Source organism: Salvelinus fontinalis, chromosome 18 (assembly GCF_029448725.1).
Source record: "Salvelinus fontinalis isolate EN_2023a chromosome 18, ASM2944872v1, whole genome shotgun sequence".
NCBI lineage: Eukaryota > Metazoa > Chordata > Actinopteri > Salmoniformes > Salmonidae > Salvelinus > Salvelinus fontinalis.
The window spans coordinates 43125390-43153088 of NC_074682.1; the positions used below are offsets into that span (position 1 = coordinate 43125390).

At 44.8% G+C, this 27699-nt stretch overlaps 1 protein-coding gene across 4 annotated transcripts in view; it reads left to right on the forward strand.

The window, feature by feature from the left end:
• The first annotated feature begins 5074 nt into the window (after positions 1-5074).
• Positions 5075-27699, forward strand: part of LOC129815594 (solute carrier family 41 member 1-like) — a 58143-nt gene continuing 35518 nt past the window's right edge. For 2 of the 4 annotated variants that reach the window (XM_055869548.1, XM_055869552.1), the window contains exons 1-2: positions 5075-5236; positions 6694-7900. In XM_055869548.1, the coding sequence (XP_055725523.1) occupies positions 7403-7900 (498 nt within the window). In that variant the 5' untranslated portion in view covers positions 5075-5236; positions 6694-7402. Of the gene's footprint in view, positions 5405-5500; positions 6134-6693; positions 7901-27699 lie in introns of those variants that run through there. The other 2 variants (XM_055869549.1, XM_055869551.1) reach the window with 2 other exon arrangements.

Here is a 27699-nt window from a genome sequence, read left to right on the forward strand (position 1 = left end):
TCCGGGAGCAACAAGACAAAAACTGGAAGACTGGCCAATAGTTTCTACCCTCAGACCATCAGGCTGCTGAACAGTCCACCACTTGTCAGCTACCTGCTCCTACCCCCCACTATAATTGTTATTGTTTTTATTTCACTTGGGCCCCACACCCCCTCAATGGTCATGCTGCTCCTCCTATGACACCCCCACCCCATCAACAGTCTTTACTCTGCCTCCACCCCAATAGACATTCATTTATTCATCACTGACACAGTTATGACGTATATAGTGCTATTTATGTTGTTGCTTTTTTATTACCATTTTCATTGTTTTACTTCACTTTGTCCTGCATTTTGTAGCTCGGAGCCTGAGATTTTCCCTGTACCCTGCAATCACAACTTCAACCTTGTACATGTGACGATTAAAAACTCTGAATCTGAATCTCTAGCAGCTATCACACAAACCACAGTGACACCCTGCTACCTTCTTATCTATGCTTTGCAAATGCATGCACACTACACAGAGGTGTGGTGGTTAATCTTGTACATGCAATAAGATGTCGCCCAATGAGATGCAATGAGCTGTCACCCAATGAGATGCGCCCAATGAAATGCAGTGAGATGTTGCCCACCCTCAGCTATGATGTGGGTGTGCCCCCGGGGTCATCACTGGGGCCCCTCCTGTTCAGCCTGCACATTCATGCTCTTATCTTCTTTTTGTACTGGGTCTAAAGTACAAATGTATGCAGACGATACAGTGTTTAATGCGCATGCAAAGAGCAAACAGCAAGCTGCACAAGAGCTCACTGCAGCAATTGTCAATGTTACAAAGTGGCTAAGTGACTCATGTTTGCACCGCAATGTGAAAAAAGCATTCTGTATATTCTTCACAAAGAGGGCAACTGATGCTACTGAGCCAGACGTCTATGTGTCAGGGGAGAAGCTCCAGGTGGTATCTGATGCTACTGAGCCAGACGTCTATGTGTCAGGGGAGAAGCTCCAGGTGGTATCTGATGCTACTGAGCCAGACGTCTATGTGTCAGGGGAGAAGCTCCAGGTGGTATCTGATGCTACTGAGCCAGACGTCTATGTGTCAGGGGAGAAGCTCCAGGTGGTATCTGATGCTACTGAGCCAGACGTCTATGTGTCAGGGGAGAAGCTCCAGGTGGTATCTGATGCTACTGAGCCAGACGTCTATGTGTCAGGGGAGAAGCTCCAGGTGGTATCTGATGCTACTGAGCCAGACGTCTATGTGTCAGGGGAGAAGCTCCAGGTGGTATCTGATGCTACTGAGCCAGACGTCTATGTGTCAGGGGAGAAGCTCCAGGTGGTATCTGATGCTACTGAGCCAGACGTCTATGTGTCAGGGGAGAAGCTCCAGGTGGTATCTGATGCTACTGAGCCAGACGTCTATGTGTCAGGGGAGAAGCTCCAGGTGGTATCTGATGCTACTGAGCCAGACGTCTATGTGTCAGGGGAGAAGCTCCAGGTGGTATCTGATGCTACTGAGCCAGACGTCTATGTGTCAGGGGAGAAGCTCCAGGTGGTATCTGATGCTACTGAGCCAGACGTCTATGTGTCAGGGGAGAAGCTCCAGGTGGTATCTGATGCTACTGAGCCAGACGTCTATGTGTCAGGGGAGAAGCTCCAGGTGGTATCTGATGCTACTGAGCCAGACGTCTATGTGTCAGGGGAGAAGCTCCAGGTGGTATCTGATGCTACTGAGCCAGACGTCTATGTGTCAGGGGAGAAGCTCCAGGTGGTATCTGATGCTACTGAGCCAGACGTCTATGTGTCAGGGGAGAAGCTCCAGGTGGTATCTGATGCTACTGAGCCAGACGTCTATGTGTCAGGGGAGAAGCTCCAGGTGGTATCTGATGCTACTGAGCCAGACGTCTATGTGTCAGGGGAGAAGCTCCAGGTGGTATCTGATGCTACTGAGCCAGACGTCTATGTGTCAGGGGAGAAGCTCCAGGTGGTATCTGATGCTACTGAGCCAGACGTCTATGTGTCAGGGGAGAAGCTCCAGGTGGTATCTGATGCTACTGAGCCAGACGTCTATGTGTCAGGGGAGAAGCTCCAGGTGGTATCGCGTTTTTAAGTACCTTGGAATCATATAATCTCCCTTTCAAAAAGCAGGTGAAAATGGTAACCCAAATAACCAAATTCAACCTGGCTAATTTCTCATATACAAAATTGTTTGACTACACAGGCAGCAAAAATGTACTTCAATGCTATGATCTTCCCCCACTTAACATACTGCTTGATTAGTTGGGCCCAAGCTTAATGTATAACATTAAAGCCGATTCAGTCTGTCTACAAACAGGCTCTCATGGTGCATGATAGAAAGTCCAATAGCCATCACCACTGTAACATCCTTAGAAACGAGGTACAGTCTCTTTCTAATTTAAGGCATGGGAAACTTACTGTATGTTTACATTGCCAAAGCAAATGAAATAGATAATAAACAAAAGTGAAATAAACTATTTAAAATTAACAGTAAACATTACACTCATAAAAGTTCCAAAAGAATAAAGACATTTACAATGACATCTGTCTATATATAGTGTTGTAATGATGTGCAAATAGTTCAAGTTCAAAAAGGAAAATAAATAAACATAAATATTGGTTGTATTTACAATGGTGTTTGTTCTTCACTGGTTGCCCTTTTCTTGTCGCAACAGGTCACAAATCTTGCTGCTGTGATTGCACACTGTGGTATTTCACCCAGTAGATATGGGAGTTTATCAAAATTGGATTTGTTTTCAAATTCTTTGTGGATCTGTGTAATCTGAGGGAAATATGTGTCTCTAATATGGTCATACATTTGGCAGGAGGTTAGGAAGTGCAGCTCAGTTTCCACCTCATTTTGTGGACATTGTGCACATAGCCTGTCTTCTCTTGAGAGCCAGGTCTGCTTTCTGCAGCCTTTCTCAATAGCAAGACTACGCCTACTGAGTCTGTACAAAGTCTTTTCAAAGATTTTTCTTATTCTTTGGTCAGTCCCAGTGGTCAGGTATTCTGCCACTGTGTACTCTCTGTTTATTGCCAAATAGTATTCTAGTTTGCTTTGTATTTTTGTAAATTCTTTCCATAGTGTCAAGTAATTATCTTTTTGTTTTCTCATGATTTGTTTGGGTCTAATTGTGTTGCTGTCCTGGGGCTCTGTGGGGTCTGTTTCTGTTTGTGAACAGAGCCCCAGGACAAGCTTGCTTAGGGGGCTCTTCTCCAGATTAATTTCTCTGTAGGTGATGGCTTTGTTATGGAAGGTTTGGGAATCGCTTCCTTTTAGGTGGTTGTTGAATTTAACGGCTCTTTTCTGGATTTTGATAATTATCAGGTATCGGCCGAATTCTGCTCTGCATGCATTATTTGGTGTTTTACATTGTACACTGAGGATATCTTTGCAGAATTCTGCATGCAGAGTCTCAATTTGGTGTTTGTCCCATTTTGTGAATTCTTGGCTGTTGCACCCTAGACCTCACAACCATAAAGGGCAATGGGATCCTAATTGGTATGTCAAATTGTATATTCCTTTTGATGGCATAGAAGGCCCTTCTTGCCTTGTCTCTCAGATAATTCACAGCTTTGTGGAAGTTACCTGTGGCGCTGATGTTTAGGCCGATGTATAGTCTCTCTCTCACACACGGTTTCCCATCTTCAACTTGTTTATACAGAAATCAAACCCTACCAATGGGATTACACACTGTCTGCTACACAGATCTATGATCAGAAAAACATAACCAATGTCTTCAATCAGTTTGGGGCAACTGCGCTTCCCAAAAGTTGCTGCACTATGCTCAGCCTGTTCTCATAGACTCGAACTAACATAGTAAAAGTAAATCCGGAACACTCAAATTAGAATGATATATTCCATTTGGTATGGTTATATGAGACAGATGGTTACTTATAGCAAAAACAGAAGTAGGGTAGTTGGCCGAGGTGGGCGTATGATGCGAACGTCTAGCAACCCAAAGGTTGTGAGTTCGAATGTCAACACGTACAACTTTAGCATTTTAGCTAATTAGCAACTTTTCAACTACTTACTACTTCTTAGCAACTACCCTAACCATAACTCTTTTAGCTAAGCCTTTCCCTAACCCTAACCTTAACCCCTTTAGCTAACCTTTCCCCTAACCCTTACCTTAACCCTTTAACCTAACTCATAAATGTAACCCTAACTCCTAGCCCTAATCCCTAGCCTAGCTAACGTTAGCCAGCTAGCTAACTTTAGCCACCTAGTTAAAAAAAATTCATAACATATATTTTTTGCAAATTCGTAACATATAGTATGTTTTTCAAATTAGTACAAATCGCACATTTCACAAATCTGTAACATATCATATGACTTGTAATTCATAACATATCATAGGAAATGGCTGAAGGACATCCACAAATTAATACATACATACAAAATGTAAGGCTTTAATTAAGGCTATAAGAATATCATCCTCAACCTGCATGGCTAAGTGTGCTTCTGAATGAGCATGGTGGGGTGATGTGATAAGCAATACAGTTATATAAGGACTTATTGGTGAATGAGTTACCTGAAAGTCCACTTCAGCTACACTGAAGAATCCAGGCTATAACCATCACAACTCTGATATCATTCAATTAAAATCCAATTAATTTTCCAGTCTGGTAGCCTAAATAAGTAGGGGCACTGTAGCTGGCCTATGCCACGTCATGGGCACGCATTTCAACACACACACACACACACACACACACACACACACACACACACACACACACACACACACACACACACACACACACACACACACACACACACACACACACACACACACACACACACAGAGAGAGAGAGAGAGAGACAGAGAGAGAGAGACAGAGAGAGATATAAATATATATATATTTTGTATATATTTACATATATATTTGATTTTTATTTTTCGATATGTATACTTTGACAATGTAAGTAATAACGAACCTACCATGTCAATAAAGTCAATTGAATTGAATTGAATTGAATTGAGAGAGAGCTGGGACAGTTCAATTCACGCGCGTGCTTATCGGACATAAATGCGGCTGGCTGCACCGCGCAGCGCTCAACCGTGACTAATCACAGGGGGCTATCACGCGCACGCGCTCACGTCATCTCTGGTGGACCAGCCTTGTGACTTCCTATGCCATGAGATTGCTTTATGCGTATGTAGCGGCTCGCGGGGTTCTAAATGGGACAATGTGACGGGTCGGAAGTGACAGCCTTAACCGTGTGGGGTTAACGATTAAACCAGGTACGGGCCGTTACCGTACACAAGGCATGCATACCGGCACACACGCATTAGGCTGCAGCACAGATTATAACGGAGTGCAGGATATGAGAAAACCGTTTTGAGGCGTTCAGCAGTGCGCTCTGTTCTGTGTCTGTTCTCTCGTCTCCTCTGTGGACCTCTGCGTTTTAGGTAAAGAACTGTCTGTTATACCTGATCTGCTGGTATCGATCCAGACATATTGGACGGGGGGATGCTTTTCACTTCAGGCTATTTTCCTATTGTATTCCTCGCTGCTCTTTCTATTCCGCCCCTCTTTCTCTGTGAAGAAGGGAATCGTTGTTTTTTGTCATTGCCACTTTAGAGAATAATCCCTGCCTCATGTTACCGTTATTTTATTACTAGTCTACCTGTTACGTAAATTGCCTGAATTATTTCATTATACATAGCTGGGCTACATGTGGGGGGCTGGCTATATTTGGAGAACAAAAAATCCCCACGATTTATAATTTAATTCAACGGTCGTGTCGGCATTATCACAAACTCACAGAAGGGTTCCTTCCCCCTATTCATCCACGACCAAGCTTGTACTAATTTACGCCTTGCGGTGTTGGGCGGCGGGGTATTGGTCTTGACTACTAAATAGAGGATTGTTTCGGGACCAGGGGGGAAACCAAAATGCGCACTAACGCAGGAGAGTATCTGACGTCGTAACATGCGGGGGGAGAATCAGCATTTGAGAATGTAGCCTACACCTCGGCTATTGGATAATTATTTGTAGCCGGCCAGAGGAATTTAGATGTTTGGCGCTGTATGAAACCGTTTGTAAACGCTTCCATAGGTGACCCCGCTTCATAACGCCAAACATAGTCCGAGGATAGCGTGGAGGGTTGTTGGCGCAACACGCTGCTTTTTTAACGGGTAACATCCTACCCCTTCCTCAACTCAGCTTCTGTTTCTGGAGCGCTACCGTCTTGTAGATTTTCACTCCAACCCTATTCTAGAACACCTGATTCTAATAATTAGCTGGTTCATAAACTGAATCAGATTATTTACACTTGGTCTTGGATAAAACCGACAGGAGGGTAGCTCTCCAGGAACAGGTTTGGAGAGCCCTGGTCTATCCATATAACATGATAATGTCAAGAAAGGATGCCATTGTGGAATTAGGTAACACTGTGGCTATATACTTTCCCTTGATGGACATAATGTGTTTGAGAATAACATACTTAGGCAAATAACCCCAAAAATGTATGTCTCATCATTTAGTAGGATATCATAAACATAAGTATTCCAACCAGTGCCTATACCAAATAAATCCAGTATTGCCATGTCCATTCCATGACAGCCATTTGTGCTCAATAATGCGCATTTATAAGCTTGGCTACAGAAAAAGCTGAAAGCTGATGAGATGTTCCCTGTGAAAGAGACAGAACATATAGCCTATTCTTAAAAGTTATTATTCTTTTCTTCTCTTTTAGGTAAACAGCAGCCAGAGCGCTGAGGGGAAGTGTTCTCCTGTAGTGCTGCTCCGTAACTCTATCCTTGTGCTGCAGACCTTTAAATACTCCTCATGAAATAGCCACTTGGTGAAAGGTGAGACCTTCCCAGCCCAGGACACCGTCTGGCGCGAGCTAGTCTGAAAGGACGGTCAGAGCGCGTGCAGGACTGGCCTGCGCTCTTGGATGACTTTATGAAAATAACTTCAGGCTACTAGCTGGACCTGCAATACTTCATGTACTTTTTCATACCAACTTTTCAAGACTTGTTGGTTACCAGTCGTTGTTGACCAGATAAACATTAGTTTGTTTGTTTTTGCTCTCTTTTAAAAAATATATAATTATGTTTCATTCTTCTATACATCTGCCTACCGTGCCTACGCAGTGAATGGAGGACATACTCCAGCTTCTCCCGAAGCACCGGCAAATTCTCACACAGGCCTGGGGGAGAGCAGCTACTCACACCTGCCTTTGCAGGAGCTTATTTGCGCTTTCAAAACGTTTTCTACGACTTAGTTTTGCGTTCATGACCACAGCTGAGTGCCACTCACCAGTATTCTTTAATGGGATAAATTCATTTGTGAGATCAGGTTATTAAAAACCGATCAAGGGAAATCTAAACCAACCATCCCACACCTTTTTACCATAGCCTATATTTGTAATTCAGTCTACTGTCCCCAAACGCTTCCGCATGGTACTTTGGTCGAAAGCGCAAGACAAACCGCTGGACACCGACATGTCATCCGGGGTGATAGAAATGAAGAAAGTGGTGCCACCGGTGTACCTCCACTCCAACGGCTCTGTTCACCCGGCCATCCTCACAGATGACCCCGAGGAGATGAGACCGGAGGAGATGAGACCGGAGGAGATGAGACCGGAGGAGAGGGGCGAGTATGAGCTCACGGAAGTGACATCCTTCACGGACAGGTCTGGTGAACCGGGAGATGAAGGCCGGGAGATAGTGGTGATAGACTGCAGGGTGAATGCCAAGGGCCAGCGCGAGGAGGACGCTCTCCTGGAGAATGCCAGCCAGAGCAACGAGAGCGACGACATAAGCACTGACCAGAGCCCAGAGCCACCAGCGCCGTTAAAAGAGACCTCCTTCTCCATCGGCCTCCAGGTGGTCTTGCCGTTCCTGCTGGCCGGGTTCGGGACGGTGGCGGCGGGCATGGTGCTGGACATTGTTCAGGTGAGGAGAAACTGTTTTGATTCACACCAATTTATTTTGGGTCAGCTGACCGGTCCATGGTCGTCAGACCAAAACTCCTGAACATATTGATTCTATCTGATTCTGCAGAGAGAGGAAGAGGCAAAGTGAGAGGGATAACTGAAAATCTGTATTCTCCAGCAGGTGGTGGTTTTTCCAGTAACCAAGCAAGGAGTTTTAGTATGGAGGTCAATGAGTGTCGAATTTGGTCAACGAAAAATCGAATGGCTTATTTGCTACGTGAGCTTTATTTGGTCGAATATATTTTTTTTATGTTGTTTTTAAGTTGTTACGAGTGTACTGATATCCTAACCTTAACCCCTATCCTAACCATAACCCTTACCTGAACCTACCTCTAACTCGTACCTTAACCTTTTTAAATTTAAACTTCAATGGGGTGGGGATGTCCCAAGGATACTGCATTGCAAGGACCATTGTGGTTGTTCACACGCATATCTGCCCTCTCATTTGCTAGAATGGTCCCACCTGATTTTGTTTCCTCCCGACTGCCTTCCATTTTTGAAGACATTTCTTTTCATTGTTAGAGCAGCCAATGGAGTATCTCGTCAATATAATGGAACGTCTTAGTTCTGCAGTATGGACTCAGAAACAGAATGTTGAGGCACTGAGTTCTGTTCCACCTGTAGGCTACAGACAACACTTGCCTTGCTTGTGCCAGTAGCTGTACTGTAATGTGTTTATGCTACCTCCTCCACCCTCTACTCACCTTAGTCCCAGTCCCGTCAAAGACAATAAGGAATCAGTCTTCAGCATTTTGCTAGTCATGTTAAGACATGCTCCAGAACTTTTGCGACTACTAAGTCTTTATTAAACCTCCTACTTTGGGCTGGATGTGTCAATGTGTTCTTCATACATGCATAATATATGAGCCGAATTACTGTCTTACCTCAATTAGCCATGAAATCCCTAGTTTGAAAAGAAACTGTTTTTTTAGAAGCTGTGCTGCACCATTATCACTAAATCTTCCCCCATGTGGGCCAGCCCCCTAGCAATTTGAGTTCAACCAATGAGCTTCAGCCCCTCGCCATATGAGTGACAGCTAGCAAGGGGCAAATGATGCACACAAGGTAGAGAAAGAGAGAGCAATGATAGCTCGTGAACACTACTTCAGAACTGCTGGCTAAAAAGTATAGAAAGTACTGGAGAAGGCTTTTTACTGGCAGAGGGTAGGAGGACGTTTTGACCTTATGAAGGGAGGAATGGACACGGTTGGCTGTCTGACTGATCTAGTCGCATATATTATTATATTAGTCTGCATAACAAACCCCAAACTGAAGCACATACATGTTTGGCTTTCGCTGTGGTCATCAAGGTACAACTTCTTCTTAGCGAGGTCACATCATGTGATGAAGACTACTAAAGGGTGAGTCTTGGGCATGTTTAAATGAAGTGGTCTGTCAACTGATTGGCCCTGTACATGTCAATCACTGCTCTGCCAGCCAATGTGATATCTCAGCTCTGAGTATGGACAGAATGGGAGGTCTTCAGAGAATATGGGTTATTTACATAATATATTACACCACTTATACCCCATTTAATTTAGCAATTGGTATCACGCGATGAAACATCGGAAGCCGTTCACTTTTAATGGAAGGATAGCGAGAGAAGCGGAATGGGCGGGGGTACCGTTGAGCATTGCGAGCATGGGCGAGGGAGCTGAACCGGGTGGAACTAAAGTTGGAGAAAGCTGAACTTTATTGAAATCCTCCATAATGTCGCGACGCAAGGAATCAATCCAAGCTTGCCATAGCTTCCAACTCCTACTGAATTGGCTGAGAATGGCTGTTGATACGTAGCACTACCTTCTGTAGCTAAGCTTGCTGGCTTGTTAGCACCCACTTGAGGGCGAGGCTAGCGTGGCTAAGGGGGAGTTGGGGTGGAGGGGGGTAGAAAGAGGACAGCTGGACAGTTAAATGAAGACTTATCTGTTTATTTATCTGACATACATTTGAAGTCGGAAGTTTACATACACCTTAGCCAAATACATTTAAACTCAGTTTTTCACAATTTCTGACATTTAATCCTAGTAAAAATGCGCTGTCTTAGGTCAGTTAGGATCACCACTTTATTTTAAGAATGTGAAATGTCAAAATAATAGTAGAGAGAATTATTTATTTCAGCTTTTATTTCTTTCATCACATTCCTAGTGGGTCAGAAGTTTACATACACTCAATTATTATTTGGTAGCATTGCCTTTAAATTGTTTAACTTGGATCAAACCTTTCGGGTAGCCTTCCACAAGCTTCCCACAATAAGTTGGGTGAATTTTGGCCCATTCCTCCTGACAGAGCTGGTGTAACTGAGTCAGGTTTGTAGGCCTCCTTGATCGCACACACTTTTTCAGTTCTGCCCACACATTTTCTATAGGATTCAGGTCAGGGCTTTGTGATGGCCACTCCAATACCTTGACCTTGTTGTCCTTAACCCATTTTGCCACAAATTTGGAAGTATGCTTGTGGTCATTGTCCATTTGAAAGACCCATTTGCGACCAAGCTTTATCTTCCTGACAGATGTCTTGAGATGTTGCTTCAATATATCCACATAATTTTCCATCCTCATGAGGCCATCTATTTTGTGAAGTGCGCCAGTCCCTCCTGCAGCAAAGCACCCCCACAAGATGATATTGCCACCCCCTGTGCTTCACGGTTGGGATGGTGTTCTTCGACTTGCAAGCATCCCCCTTTTTCCTCCAAACATAATGATGGTCATTATGGCCATACAGTTCTATTTTTGTTTCATAAGACCAGAGGACATTTCTCAAAAAAGTACGATCTTTGTCCCCATGTGCAGTTGCAAACCGTCTGGCTTTTTTGTGGCGGTTTTGGAGCAGTGGCTTCTTCCTTGCTGAGCGGCCTTTCAGGTTATGTTGATATAGGACTTGTTTTACTGTGGATATAGATACTTTTGTACCTGTTTCATCCAGCATCTTCAGAAGGTAATTTGTTGTTGTTCTGGGATTGATTTGCACTTTTCACACCAAAGTACGTTCATCTCTAGGAGACAGAAGGCATCTCCTTCCTGAGCAGTATGACAGCTGTGTGGTCCCATGGTGTTTATAATTGCGTACTATTGTTTGTGGTTCCTTCAGGCGTTTGGAAATTGCTCCCAAGGATGAACCAGACTTGTGGAGGTCTACAATTTTTTTCCTGAGGTCTTGGCTGATTCCTTTTGATTTTCCCATGATGTCAAGCAAAGAGGCACTGAGTTTGAAAGGTAGGCCTTGAAATACATCCACAAGTACACATGACTCAAATTATGACAGTTAGCCTATCAGAAGCTTCTAAAGCTACGACATAATTTTCTGGAATTTTCCAAGCTGTTTAAAGACACATGCAACTTCTGTCCCACTGGAATTGTGATACAGTGAGTTATAAGTGAAATAATCTGTCTGTAAACAATTATTGGAAAAATTACTTGTGTCATGCACAAAGTAGATATCCTAACCGACTTGCCAAAACTGAAGTTTGTTCACAAGAAATTTGTGGAATGGTTGAAAAACGAGTTTTAATGACTCCAACCTAAGTGTGTGTAAACTTCCGACTTCAACTGTATCTGTGAATACTGCTGAGGCAGACTCAAACACATAAGTAGATCCTCATGGTTCTATTTTCTGATAGAATGGAGCTGAGCAGAAGAGAAGAATAGAATAGCATATAATAGAATATAATAACACCTCGAACAGAGTATAGTATGAGCATGCAGCTGTAAAATATAGTGTTTATTTCAGCCACTGTAGCTGACTGTAACCAGGAGACAAACAACAGTCTACAGCCAGAGCACCGCTGGGTTCTGTGAGCCACAGGGGAAACAATTTAATAGAATTCTTCACACTTTCCTGTTGACTTGCCTGGTGTAAACTGGGTTTGGATATACAGTATATTATTATAATATGTGGATATTTGTTGGTCTGTGTGCATGTGGTGTGCATGCAAGCATCACACAATCACACTAGTGCATGATTGTATGTGTGAGAGTTTACTGTGTAATGTTTCTGCCAGTACGTGCGTGTTTTTTGCTGTACTGGCAGTGTAAAAATACAGTCCTGGGCCTGGGTGGCTGACAGGTCATATATTTATTTAAGGTCAGCCTCTGCTACAGATAAAGCTGGAGGTGTCTGGTTGCTTGGAGACCAAGTGCTGGCACTGACTGCCCATTTTGATGCCAACATAGTGTAACCCAGGAACTCTGAAGAAAGAGAGAGGGAGAGAGGGAGGAACACACAGAGAGCAAGAGGGTGAAGAGAAAGAAAGTGCTCACCACTCTGGTTCTGGGGTTATAACTGTTGTTATAAGGACAGATTAGTGCCTCACTGTGGTTAATAGCCTGCACTCTTATGCGGTTACCCATATCCTGCCCTCTAACCAGGACGTTCTCTTTTTTCCTGTCAGTCTACCTCTCATTTTCGCATTCAATCATAGCATGCTGATTCATTTGTAGTTCTCTGAACTTCCCTGCTAAATACTGAATTATTTTCACCCTATTAAAGAGTTAATAACAACAGCTATGATGATAAAGAAAAGAGAAGGTGATATCATTTCCTGTGTGAAGATAAATAATAGATAATGACAATGTCTTCAATATAGTGATTGATTCTAGAAGCCTTTCTAGTAGGTTCTATCACATTGTAATTCCCCTCCCCTGACACACTGCTAACTCAGCTAACAGCTAATCCCCTTCTGCCCTCGCAGGAGGCAATTACCCTGCTCTCTTCCTCTCTTTATCTCTATCTCCCTGACTCAGATGTATGGTAGATGCAAAATACCTCTTCCTCTCAATGTGTGTGTGTTGCCCCTCAGCTCAGCTGCTGGAGTAAGGAATGGTTGCCCAGTGTGATGCATGTATGCGTTCTCCACAGCGTTCTCAATCATTTAATTTTTTTATTTTTTTTAATTTAACCTTTATTTAACTAGGCAAGTCAGTTAAGAACAAATTCTTATTTACTATGACGGCCGACCCCGGCTGTCACGCCCTGGCCTTAGTATTCTTTGTTTTCTTTATTATTTTAGTTAGGTCAGGGTGTGACATGGGGAATGTTTGTGTTTTGTTGGTTTTGGGTGATTCTATGGTAAAGGGGTTGTTGGGTGTAGTATATGGGATTGTGTTGAGTGCATGTGTCTAGCGTTGTCTATGTTGGTTTAGTTGTCTAGGAGAGTCTATGGTTGCCTGAATGAGTTCCCAATTAGAGACAGCTGATTTCTGTTGTCTCTGATTGGGAGCCATATTTAGGGTACCCATAGGCTTTCATGTGATGTGGGTAATTGTCTATGTTATACGTTTGTAGCCTGTGTGTGCCCTACGTTTGATTAGCTTCACGATCGTTTATGGTTTTGTTTAGTGTGTAAGTGTTTTTGTTTCGTTTTGTCTTCGTCATCAATAAAAGAGATGGCGTATTTTCCAAATGCTGCGTTTTGGTCCGTCAATCCTCCAAACGATCGTGACAGAATTACCCACCAATACAGGACCAAGCGGCATGTAAAGCGGCAACAGGACCCACCTACACAGGATTCTTGGACATGGGAGGAGATACTGGATGGTAAGGGGCCGTGGGCACAACCGGGAGAATATCGCCTCCCTCGTGAAGAGCTGGAGGCAGCGAAAGCCGAGAGGAGGCGATATGAGGAGGCAGCACGGAAGCAAGGCTGGAGACCCGTGAGTAATACCCAAAAATTTCTTGGGGAGGGGCTCATGGGGAGTGTGGCGAGTCCAGATGGGAGAACTGCGTCAACTTCCCGTGCTACCCGTGAGGACTCTAAGAGGGAACCTGAGCCAGTCGGGCTGATATTGGAGGTGAGCAATGGGAATGATGCAGAGACTGTTAAGGATTTATTGGGGAGGTTGGAAGAGAGTGAAATGAGGGAGCTACTGTGTTGGTGCGTGAGGCACAACATCCACCCGACAGAGCGTGTGCGGGATGTGAGGTTACCTGAGTCAGCTCTCCATGCTCGTCCTGATGTGCGTGCTAACCGTCTGGGAATGACAGTCCCACGAACCAGGCCTCCTGTACGCCTCCCTAGTCCTGCACCTCCTATATTAGCCCCATGTACTAACTCTCCTGTGACAGTCCCCAGCCCAGTACAACCAGTGCCTCCTCCACGCACTAGCCCTATGGTGCGTGTCTCCAGCCCTTTACCACCAGTGCCTAAATCACGCACCAAGCCTCCTGTGTGTACCCAGAGTCCTGTGCGTCCTGTTGCTGCTCCCCGCACTAGCCCTGAGATGCGTGTCCCCAGCCCGGTACCACCAGTTCCGGTACCACGCACTAGGCCTAATGTGCGCTCCCAGGGTCCAGTATGCCCTGTTCCTTCTCCCCGCACTAGCCCTGAGATGCGTGTCCCCAGCCCGGTATCACCAGTTCCGGCACCACGCACCAGGCCTACAGTGCGCCTCAGCCGGCCAGAGTCTGCCGTCTGCACAGCGATGCCTGAACTGGCCGTCTACCCAGCGCCATCTGAGCCATCCGTCTACCCAGCGCCATCTGAGCCATCCGTCTACCCAGCGCCATCTGAGCCATCCGTCTACCCAGCGCCATCTGAGCCATCCGTCTACCCAGCGCCATCTGAGCCATCCGTCTAACCAGCGCCATCTGAGCCATCCGTCTGCCTCGAGCCGTTAGAGCCGCCCGTCTGTCCCGAGCCGTCAGAGCCGTTCGTCAGTCAGGAGCCGCTAGAGCCGTTCGTCAGACAGGATCTGCCAGAGCCGCCAACGAGACAGGATCTGCCAGAGCCGCCAACGAGACAGGATCTGCCAGAGCCGCCAACGAGACAGGATCTGCCAGAGCCGCCAACGAGACAGGATCTGCCAGAGCCGCCAACCAGACAGGATCTGCCAGATCCGCCAGCCAGACATGAGCAGCCAGACCTGTCAGCCAGCCATGAGCAGCCAGATCCGTCAGCCAGCCATGAGCAGCCAGATCCGTCAGCCAGCCATGAGCAGCCAGATCCGTCAGCTAGCCATGAGCAGCCAGATCCGTCAGCCAGCCATGAGCAGCCAGATCCGTCAGCCAGCCATGAGCAGCCAGATCCGTCAGCCAGCCATGAGCAGCCAGATCCGTCAGCCAGCCATGAGCAGCCAGATCCGTCAGCCAGCCATGAGCAGCCAGATCCGTCAGCCAGCCATGAGCAGCCAGATCCGTCAGCCAGCCATGAGCAGCCAGATCCGTCAGCCAGCCATGAGCAGCCAGATCCGTCAGCCAGCCAGGAGCAGCCAGATCCGTCAGCCAGCCAGGAGCAGCCAGATCCGTCAGTTAGCCATGAGCAGCCAGATCCGTCAGCTAGCCATGAGCAGCCAGATCCGTCAGCCAGCCATGAGCAGCCAGATCCGTCAGCCAGCCATGAGCAGCCAGATCCGTCAGCCAGCCATGAGCAGCCAGATCCGTCAGCCAGCCATGAGCAGCCAGATCCGTCAGCCAGCCATGAGCAGCCAGATCCGTCAGCCAGCCATGAGCAGCCAGATCCGTCAGCCAGCCATGAGCAGCCAGATCCGTCAGCCAGCCATGAGCAGCCAGATCCGTCAGCCAGCCATGAGCAGCCAGATCCGTCAGCCAGCCATGAGCAGCCAGATCCGTCAGCCAGCCATGAGCAGCCAGATCCGTCAGCCAGCCATGAGCAGCCAGATCCGTCAGCCAGCCATGAGCAGCCAGATCCGTCAGCCAGCCATGAGCAGCCAGATCCGTCAGCCAGCCATGAGCAGCCAGATCCGTCAGCCAGCCATGAGCAGCCAGATCCGTCAGCCAGCCATGAGCAGCCAGATCTGTCAGCCAGCCATGGGCCGTCCCTCAGTCCGGAGCTGCAGTCCCTCAGTCCGGAGCTGCCGTTCCTCAGTCCGGAGCTGCCCCTTATCCTGGTGCTGCCCCTTATCCTGGTGCTCTCCCTTATCCTGGTACTGCCCCTTAGTCCGGAGCTGCCCCTTAGTCCGGAGCTGCCCCTTAGTCCGGAGCTGCCCCTTTGTCCGGAGCTGCCCCTTATTCCGGAGCTGCCCCTTAGTCCGGAGCTGCCCCTTAGTCCGGAACTGCCCCTTAGTCCGGAACTGCCCCTTAATTCAGTGGGGTTAATGTGGAGGGGGGTCATTTGGAGGAAGCTACGGAGGCGGTTAGTGACTGTGGTGGGGTGGGGACCACGACCAGTGCCGGAGCCGCCACTGTGGAAGGAAGCCCACCCAGACCCTCCCCTAGACTGTGTGCTGGTGCGCTCGGAGTTCGCACCTTAAGGGGGGGGTTATGTCACGCCCTGGCCTTAGTATTCTTTGTTTTCTTTATTATTTTAGTTAGGTCAGGGTGTGACATGGGGAATGTTTGTGTTTTGTTGGTTTTGGGTGATTCTATGGTAAAGGGGTTGTTGGGTGTAGTATATGGGATTGTGTTGAGTGCATGTGTCTAGCGTTGTCTATGTTGGTTTAGTTGTCTAGGAGAGTCTATGGTTGCCTGAATGAGTTCCCAATTAGAGACAGCTGATTTCTGTTGTCTCTGATTGGGAGCCATATTTAGGGTAGCCATAGGCTTTCATGTGATGTGGGTAATTGTCTATGTTATACGTTTGTAGCCTGTGTGTGCCCTACGTTTGATTAGCTTCACGATCGTTTATGGTTTTGTTTAGTGTGTAAGTGTTTTTGTTTCGTTTTGTCTTCGTCATCAATAAAAGAGATGGCGTATTTTCCAAATGCTGCGTTTTGGTCCGTCAATCCTCCAAACGATCGTGACACCGGCAAAACCTGGACGACGCTGGGCCAATTTGTGCGCCGCCCTATGGGACTCCCAATCACGGCCGGTTATGATACAGCCTGGAATCAAACCAGGGTCTGTAGTGACACCTCTAGCACTGAGATGCAGTGCCTTAGACCGCTGTGCCACACAGGAGCCCCAATCTCTGTGTGAAATGTGACCCATCTATTTAACTTCCCTTAGTTTCCTCCTCACTACACACACACACCCTGTCTCTGGCCCCATTCCTACATTGTCACACAGGAAAGACAACACAGGACAGTATTGAGAAGGAAGGGACTCTAGCTGACATTGCAGAACAGTGTCCCAATACTGTCTGTCAATCCCAAACCTGAGGACGCAGTGTCCCAATACTGTCTGTCAATCCCCAACCTGAGATCAGTGTGTTCCAATACTGTCTGTCAATCCCAAACCTGAGGACGCAGTGTCCCAATACTGTCTGTCAATCCCAAACCTGAGGACGCAGTGTCCCAATATTGTCTGTCAATCTCAAACCACAGGAGCAGTGTGCCTGCTGAAATGGTCTTCTGAAATTGAGACTTTCACACCCTCTGAAATTGACACTTACTGTAGGTCAGTTCACAGATTTGTTCTTCGTTAGATGTGATTTATGGCATTCCTACGAATGTCAAAGGTCAAGACAGGTGCAATGGTTGTTTTGATGTTGGACATGCTGGACATGCTTCCAGTAGAGAGAGAGAGCACTCCACACCAGATAGTGTCTCATACACAGTTGATTGACATTCACAGTTTATATAGTGTAAAAATGTGGGGTAACTTGTTTGTTGCTTTGTATGATTTCTCCTATCTGTTTGTCTATCTCTTATCCGTCTGTCTGTCTTCCCCACACTGTGGCGTCGGATGACGTGCAGATGACCATAATAAAAAACCGCGAGGCAAGACATTGGTTCAGTCTCAGCGCCTCAAAAACAGACAAACAATCTAAAAATACAGGAAACAGTAAACAGGAATTCACAATCAACACAAAAGCCTGAAACCAGCTAACTCTCTCCCCCCACAGGAGGACATTTTGGGACAACCACATCCAGTTGCTGGGTTTCTACAGGAGCCAGTGTGAAACCAGAGCGTGGACTTGGTCCCCTGTGGATCTGGTTTATTCTAATAATCTGGAAAATCATACTGGCTTCCAGCTGTCTCTCTTTTTGTAGTCTGGTCGTATTATCCACAGAAGTGAATAAAGATAAAATCTCTATGGTGCTAACAGTCATTTCATTGATTCACAGATATAATCTGCTAGGCTCTTATCACATAGAGTGCATTTGGAAAGTATTCAGACCCCTTGACTTTTTCCACATTTTGTTACGTTACAGCCATATTTTCTAAAATGGATTAAATAAATAAAAAATCCTCATCAATCTACACACAATACTATAATGACAAAACAAAAACAAGTTTTTAGTCATGTTTGCAAATGTATTACAAATATAAAACAGATACCCTATTTACATAAGTTATTCATACCCTTTGCTATGAGACTCAGGTGCAAATTGAGCTCAGGTGCTTCCATTTTCCATTGATCATCCTTGAGATGTTTCTACAACTTTATTGGAGTCCACCTGTGGTAAATTCAATTGATTCAATATGATTTGGAAAGGCACACACCTGTCTATATAAGGTCCCACAGTTGACAGTGCATGTCAGAGCAAAAACCAAGCAATGAGGTCGAAAGAATTGTCCGTAGAGCTCCGAGACAGGATTGTATCGGGGCACAGATCTGTGGAAGGGTAGCAAAACATTTCTGCAGCATTGAAGGTCCCCAAGAACATAGTGGCCCCCATTATTCTTAAATGGAAGAAGTTTGGAACCACAAAGACTCTTCCTAGATCTGGCCTCCTGGCCAAACTGAGCAATCAGGGGAGAAGGGCCTTAGTCAGGGAGGTGACCAAGAACCCAATGGTTACTCTGACAGCGCTCCAGAGTTCCTCTGTGGTGATGGGACAGCTCAAATAAGTAAAGAGACAGGAAAAGTCCATCATTACTTTAATACATGAAGGTCAGTCAATGCGGAAAATTGCAAGAACTTTGAACGTTTCTTCAAGTGCAGTCGCAAAAAAAATCAAGCACTTTGATGAAACTGGCTCTCATGAGGACAACCACAGGAAAGGAAGACCCAGAGTTACCTCTGCTGCAGAGCCTCAGAAATTGCAGCCCAAATAAATGCACAGAGTTCAAGTAAGACACATCTCAACATCAACTGTTCAGAGGAGACTACATGAATCAGGCCTTCATGGTCAAATTGCTGCGAAGAAACCACTATTAAAGGACACCAATGAGAAGAAGAGACTTGCTTCGCCCAAGAAACACGAGCAATGGAGATTAGACCGGTGGAAATCTGTCCTTTGGTCTGATGAGTCCAAATTTGAGATTTTTGGTTCCAACCAGCCCTGTCTTTGTGAGACGCAGAGTAGGTGAACGGATGATCTCTGCATGTGTGGTTCCCACCGTGAAGCATGGAAGAAGGTGAAGAATGTGTAATGGTGCTTTGCTGGTGACACTGTCTGTGATTTATTTAGATTTTAAAGCACACTTAACCAGCATGACTACCACAGCATTCTGCAGATATACACCGTCCCATCTGGTTTGCGCTTAGCGGGACTTTCATTTGTTTTTCAACAGGACAATGACACAACACACCTCCAGGCTGTGTAAGGGATATTTGACCAATAAGGAGAGTGATGGAGTGCTGCATCAGATGACCTGGCCTCCACAATCACCCGACTTTAACCCAATTGAGATGATTTGGAATGAGTTGGACTGCACAGTGAAGGAACAGCAGCCAACAAGTGCTCAGCATATGTGGTTAACTCCTTCAAGACTGTTGGAAAAGTATTCCAGGTGAAGCTGGTTGAGAGAATGCCAAGGATGTACAAAGCTGTCATCAATGCAAAGGGTGTCTACTTTGAAGAATATAACATATATTCTGAATTGTTTAACACTTTTTAATAACTTTAGTAAAATGCACACCATGCAATAATCTGAGACGGCACTCAGCCATTCTCCGCCATGTTGGAGTCAACAGAAATACGAAATGAGATCATTAAATATTCCCTTACCCTTGATGACCTTCATCAGAATGCAGTGCCAGGAATCCTAGTTCCACAATAAATCGTTGTTTTGTTTTATAATGTCCATTACTTCTGTCGAATTAGCAACTTTGGCTAGCATGTGTAGTACACGTGTTCAAACACTTGCGCAATTGAACGAAATCTGCCAGACCAGTCACTCCAATAGCTCCCATCCGGCTCCACATCATGCTATAGGCTTCATTCAACGTTCTACTGACTGTTGACATCTAGTGGAAGGCGTATGAAGTGCATACAGATCCATAAATGACGGAGATTTGAATAGGCGATGACTTTCACATCGACCCATTTCAGATTTTTCACTTCCTGTTTGGAAGTTCACCTGCCATATGAGTTCTGTTATACTCACAGATATAATTCAAACAGTTTTAGAAACTTCAGAGTGTTTTCTATCCAATAGTAATAATAATATGCATATATTATGATCTGGGACAGAGTAGGAGGCCATTCAATTTGGGCACCAATTCATCCAAAAGTAAAAATGCTGCCCCCTATCCCAAAGAAGTTTTAAACTTCATCTTTAATAATATGAGCTTTACAATAGCCCTTTGACTCTCAGATCAATTCAGTGTCTATAATGAATTCTGAGAGTCCCTACAGATGAATACAAAGATCTTTTATAGCCAAGATACACCCCTCTCAACTTACATGACGAACCACAGATATTAGGAACAGTTCATAAAGAAAGACTTATACTTGAGAGAGGAGTATCCCATAGCCAGATAGCATTCGCTATAAATTATCGTTCAGTTTGGTCTCTAAGACGAGGTTCTAAACTCATTCCTGGTACTTCATAGTACAAAAACACGAACTCATCCAATGGCATATATCAATTGTCAACTCTAGATACTCCCATCTCAAGTAAACACCCTCTTGACCCCACTCCTGGACAAGCTCACTGAGGGGAGTGACTTGCTCACAGACATTGTAGAGACAAGTAATTGGTTCCCCCTTAATCACGCCATCCCTTCACATGGTTTAACAGATACATTCACATAAGAAGACAATGTTCCATCCTGTCCTCTTCCCTTTCGGATATTCTGCATAGCACCAGAAACATGTAAAAGACGAGCCTGACCTCTCCCCTCTCTGGGCCCCAAATGACTGAGCCCCAGCTAAGAAAAAAGTGCAACTGCCAACATTATAGTCCAAAAGGATACATTCTAATGACAAGTATCTCACATAAGCATATTATGTAAATAAAACATCTTTATTTATCTATATTACCCAACTAATACTGATTCATCTGCCACAATCCTCCCAAAGGTAATACAAAGAAATGCTCAGAAGTTGATTCATGTGCATTTTCTAACCATCCAAATCCCCCTTTTAAGTGCTACACTGTGGAATAGCCTACTAACAATGCTACATCCTGTCAATCGTTGACTGGCATACACTCAGAAAAAAAGGTACAGAATTGTACAAATGCTTATCACTGTAGTGGTGCCGAGTGTAGTGGTACCATTTTACCATTAGTTACAGGCGCATAGTTGTACCCTTGCAGTTTGCACCTTAAAAGAGACAATAGTGTAGCATTTGTTCCTTTTAAGTGGCAAAAATGTACCTCTTCTCTATATCAAGTCCCTCACATGTACAGTATACGCCTCTCCGCCATCCAACTTCTGATACCAATGGAATGAATTTGTGGGGTAGCCCCGACTGGGACTCGAACCTGGGTCCAGCCAGACCTTAACCATTACACCAAGAGGTCCGTACCACGTGACAAGGTTGCTCAGTGTTGGGTTAAGTTTGCTACAATATTAATTACAGCTCTTTAGTGTCACACAAATGTACTGTACCATTCTACTAGGTTATCTGCACATGTACCATAAAAGGTACCGAACAGTACCATGTGAGATCATATGTGTACCTCTGAAGGTACATTGTGTATATTTTGATCTTTTTGTGCCCCATGGAACAATACTTTACCCTAACCGTACCCTTTATCTGAGAGTGTATGGCTAGCTTGTTAGTATCTGATTGAGTTTGAATGTTTTAGTGGGTTAGCCTGCCATTGAGTGGCTGAAAAAATGCTCAACAAGATGGCGCCGACAGAGATGGTCGCCTTTCTTCAAGTCCTTAGGAAACTATGTAGTAATTTGTTTTTTTATGTATTATTTTTTACATTGTTAGCCCAGAAAATCATAAGTGTTATTACATACAGCAGGGAAAAACTATTGGATATAAGAGCAACGTCAACTTACCAACATTATGACCAGGAAAATCATTTCCAGAAAGGGATTCTTTGTTCGGACCTCCACCTTGGACATTGGATCTAATCCCAGAGGCTGACCCAAAACAACGTTGTCACCGCAGGAGAGGCAGACGGAGCGGCCTCTTGGTTCGACTTAGAAGGCGAGCACACCACCCACCGCTTCTGAGCATATTAGTCGCCAATATCCAGTCTCTAGACAACAAGGTGGATGAAATTAGGTCACGAGTTGCCTTCCAGAGAGACATCAGAGATTGTAACATTCTCTGTTTCACGGAAACATGGCTCACTCGGGATATGTTGTCAGAGTCGGTACAGCCAACGGGTTTCTTCATGCGTCGCGCCAACAGAAACAAACATCTCTCTGGTAAGAAGGGCAGGGGTGTATGCCTCATGATTAACGACTCATGGTGTAACAATAACAACATACAGGAACTGAAGTCCTTTTGTTCACCTGACCTAGGATTCCTTACAATCAAATGCCGACCGCATTATCTACCGAGAGAATTCTCTTTGATTGAGAATTCTCCCCCCCCCACCCCCCCCCACCCCCCAAGCAGATACCTCGACGGCCCTGAAAGAACTTCACTGGACTCTATGTAAACTGGAAACCATATATCCTGAGGCTGCATTTATTGTAGCTTGGGATTTTAACAAAGCTAATTTGAGAACAATGCTACCTAAATTCGACCAGCACATTGACTGTAATACCTGCTTGAGCAAAACACTGGACAACTGCTACTCTAACTTTCACGATGCATACAAGGACCTCCCCCACCTCCCTTCGGCAAATCCGACCACGACTCCATCTTGCTCATACCGTCCTATAGGCAGAAACTCAAACAGGATGTACCCGTGACTAGAACCATTCAGCGCTGGTCTGACCAATCGGAATCCACACTTCAAGATTGTTTTGATCATGTGGGATGGAAAATGTTCTGGGAAGCCTCAGACAGTAACATCGATTTATACGCTAACTCAGTGAGTGAGTTTATTAGGAATTGCATTGGAGATGTTATACCCACTGTGACTATTAAAACCTACCCCAACCAGAAACTGTGGATACAAGGCGGAATTCGCGCAAAATTAAAGCGCGATCCACCGCATTCAGCCATGGAAAGAGGTCGGGGAATATGGCTGAGTATAAACAGTTTAGTTATTCCCTCCGCAAGGCAATCAAACAAGCGAAATGTCGGTATAGGGACAAAATGCAGTCGCAACACAACGGCTCAGACATGAGACATATGTGGCAGAGTCTGCAGGCAATTACGGACTACAAAAAGAAAACCAGCCATGTCACGGTCAACGATGTCTTGCTTCCGGACAAGTTAAACACCTTCTTTGTCCTCTTCAAATGAAATGTATTTGTCACATACACATGGTTAGCAGGTGTTAATGCAAGTATAGCGAAATGCTTGTGCTTCTATTTCCGACCATGCAGTAATATCTAACAAGTAATATAACCTAACAATTTCACAACAACTACCTTATAGGAATGAATACGAATATGTACATAAAAATATATAAATGAGTGATGGCCGAATGGCATAGGCAAGATGCAGTAGATGGTATAGAGTACAGTATATAGAATGCTGTTCATTGACTACAGCTCAGCATTCAACACCATAGTACCCTCCAAGCTCATCATTAAGCTTAAGGCTCTGGGTCTCAACCCCGTCCTGTGCAATTGGGTCCAGGACTTTCTGACAGGCCGCCCCCAGGTGGTGGAAGGAAACAACATCTCCACTTCGCTGATCCTCAACACTGGGCCCCACAAGGGTGTGTACTCCCTGTTCACCCATGACTACATGGCCATGTGTGCCTCCAACTCAATCATCAAGTTTGCAGACGACACAACAGTAGTGGGCTTGATTACCAACAACACCAAGACAGCCTACATGGAGGAGGTGAGGGCACTCGGCGTGTGGTGTCAGGAAAACAACCTCTCACTCAACATCAACAAAACAAAGGAGATGATTGTGTACGTCAGGAAACAGCAGAGGGAGCACCCCCCTATCCACATCGACGGGACAGTAGTGGAGAAGGTGGAAAGTTCCTCGGCGTACACATCACGGACAAACTAAAATGGTCCACCCACACAGACAGTGTGGTGAAGAAGGCACAACAGCGCCTCTTCAACCTTAGGAGGCTGAAGAAATGTGGCTTGTCACCTAAAACCCTCAAAAACTTTTACAGATGCACAATCGAGAGCATCCTGTCGAGCTGTATCACTATCTGGTATGGCAACTGCACCGCCCTCAACCTCAAGGCTCTCCAGAGGGTGTGGTTGTGCGGTCTGCACAACGCATCACCGGGGGCAAACTACCTGCCGTCCAGGACACCTACAGCACCCGATGTCACAGGAAGGTCAAAAAGATCATCAAGGACAACAACCACCCGAGCCACTGCCTGTTTACCACGCTGTCAGTACAGGTGCATCAAAGCTGGGACCAAGAGACTGAAAAACAGCTTCTATCTCAAGGCCCTCAGACTGTTAAACAGCCATCACTAACATAGAGAGGCTGCTGGCAACATACAGACCCAAATCACTGGTCACTTTAATAAATGGATTTAATAAAGGTGTCACTAGTCACTTTAAATAATGCCACTTTAATAATGTTTACATATCCTACATTACTCATCTCACTTGTATATACTGTATTTCATACCGTCTATTGCATCTTGCATATGCCGCACGGCCATCGCTCATCCATATAATTATATGTACATTTTCTTATTCCATCCCTTGACATTTGTGTGTATAAGGTAGTTGTTGTGAATTTGTTAGATTACTTGTTAGATATTACTGCGCTGACGGAGCTAGAAGCACAAGCATTTCCCTACACTCGCATTAACATCTGCTAACCATGTGTATGTGACAAATAAAATTTGATTTGATTTGAAGCCTAGGCTAATCTTTCACTTAGTGTCCATCGGAGGCTTTATAATTTTCAGGAACATTCTTTGTACTCTTCAGTATTGGAGGTCACTGACATAATGTGAGTTGCTATGACTCAATTTTTCCCTTAACATTACTTAGGCATGGTCCCCCTTCCCCTCCAAGATTTGTGGCTGTCTGCCTGAAAGCATTCAGTGTCAATTCATTTAAATTGAATATTTTTGTTGTTAGCAACCAGCATTATTGGCCCAGGGGCTCCCCCCTAGGAAAATAATCTAGGAGAAACACTGCTGTGTGCCATCAGTGTGACTGCCTGTAATGTCATATGTGTTCCAACCATTGGTGCCACTGCACAGTCATCAACAGTGTTGGTGTTTTATGCTGCTGGGTTTGGAATCCTGCCTGTACAAAGTGTACATATATACACAGCAGTTTCATATGAGCAGGGTTTCTGCTGCATTCATTTAGCTGTCGAACTGCGCCATGGTAAAATCTGCAATTTTTTAAAATATAATACATTTTTTAACATCATAGTATTTCTACCAAACATGCAGTACTTTTGATAATCTGTTTGGGTACAACACCGTTCTAAATGTTATGTAGCTCTGTTTGGGTACAACACCGTTCTAAATGTTATGTAGCTCTGTTTGGGTACAACACCGTTCTAAATGTTATGTAGCTCTGTTTGGGTACAACACCGTTCTAAATGTTATGTAGCTCTGTTTGGGTACAACACCGTTCTAAATGTTATTTAGCTCTGTTTGGGTACAACACCGTTCTAAATGTTATGTAGCTCTGTTTGGGTACAACACCGTTCTAAATGTTATGTAGCTCTGTTTGGGTACAACACCGTTCTAAATGTTATGTAGCTCTGTTTGGGTGCAACACCGTTCTAAATGTTATGTAGCTCTGTTTGGGTACAACACCGTTCTACATGTTATTTAGCTCTGTTTGGGTACAACACCGTTCTAAATGTTATGTAGCTCTGTTTGGGTACAACACCGTTCTACATGTTATTTAGCTCTGTTTGGGTACAACACCGTTCTAAATGTTATGTAGCTCTGTTTGGGTACAACACCGTTCTAAATGTTATGTAGCTCTGTTTGGGTACAACACCGTTCTAAATGTTATGTAGCTCTGTTTGGGTACAACACCGTTCTACATGTTATTTAGCTCTGTTTGGGTACAACACCGTTCTACATGTTATTTAGCTCTGTTTGGGTACAACACCGTTCTACATGTTATGTAGCTCTGTTTGGGTACAACACCGTTCTACATGTTATGTAGCTCTGTTTGGGTACAACACCGTTCTACATGTTATTTAGCTCTGTTTGGGTACAACACCGTTCTACATGTTATGTAGCTCTGTTTGGGTACAACACCGTTCTACATGTGATGTAGCTCTGTTTGGGTACAACACCGTTCTAAATGTTATGTAGCTCTGTTTGGGTACAACACCGTTCTACATGTTATGTAGCTCTGTTTGGGTACAACACCGTTCTAAATGTTATGTAGCTCTGTTTGGGTACAACACCGTTCTACATGTTATTTAGCTCTGTTTGGGTACAACACCGTTCTACATGTTATTTAGCTCTTTGTGCCACTGTGACAGCCAAACCTGCCTGTGCACGAAACAGTGCACTGTCCTCGAGACAGCGTGCTAGTCAGACCCAGAGAGACAGCGAGTGTCATAAAAATATCCGCACATTCTGGGAAAAAGATGCTACGTTAGCACAATGTATAACTACTGATTTCAGCTCTAAATATGCACATTTTCGAACAAAACATAAGTGTATGTATAACCTTATGTTATAGGACTGTCATCTGATGAAGGTTTATGAAGGTTAGTGAAAATTAATATCTTTTGCTGGTTTATTCCCTATCGCTAACGTGCCTATTGCTATCGCTAACGTGCTTTGATGAATGAATGCGGTAGTGTGGTAGGCTATTGTAGTAAGCTAATATAATGCTATATTGTGTTTTCGCTGTAAAACACTTAAAAAATCGGAAATATTGGCTGGATTCACAAGATGTTTGTCTTTAATTTGCTGTACACCATCGATTTTTCAGAAATGTTTTATGATGAGTATTTAGGTATTTGACGTTGGTGTCTGTAATTACTCTGGCTGCTTCGGTTCTATTTCTGACGGTAGCTGTGATGGTAGCTGCAATGTAAAACTGATTTATACCTCAAATATGCACATTTTTCGAACAAAACATAGATTTATTGTATAACATGTTATAAGACTGTCATCTGATGAAGTTGTTTCTTGGTTAGTTTGGTTGGTTCTTGGTTAGTTAGGTTGGCTTTGTGCATGCTACCTGTGCTGTGAAAAATGTCTGTCCTTTTTTGTATTTGGTGGTGAGCTAACATAAATATATGTGGTGTTTTAGCTGTAAAACACTTAAAAAATCGGACATGTTGACTGGATTCACAAGATGTGTATCTTTCATTTGCTGTATTGGACTTGTTAATGTGTGAAAGTTAAATATTTCTAAAAAATATCTTTTGAATTTCGCGCTCTGCCTTTTCAGTGGAATGTGGGAGGAGTTCCGCTAGCGGAACGCCAGAGCCAGACAGGTTAATAGAAGAGAGAGAGAGAGAAGTGGGTTAGGGTGGTTGGCTAACCAGAGCTGGGGTGGGAGAGGGCCAGAAGGTGGGGTGGTGGGGTCCCTGTAGAGTCAACCGTTTTAAAGAGCCCAGGCTGCTGACAGACAGAGAGGAGGTTAACAGTGCTATCACCTCCACCCAGACTGCTGATGAAACACTGCTATTTCTCACTGTAGGGATCTGTAGGCAGGATAACGTTATCTAGCTGTTATTCCTC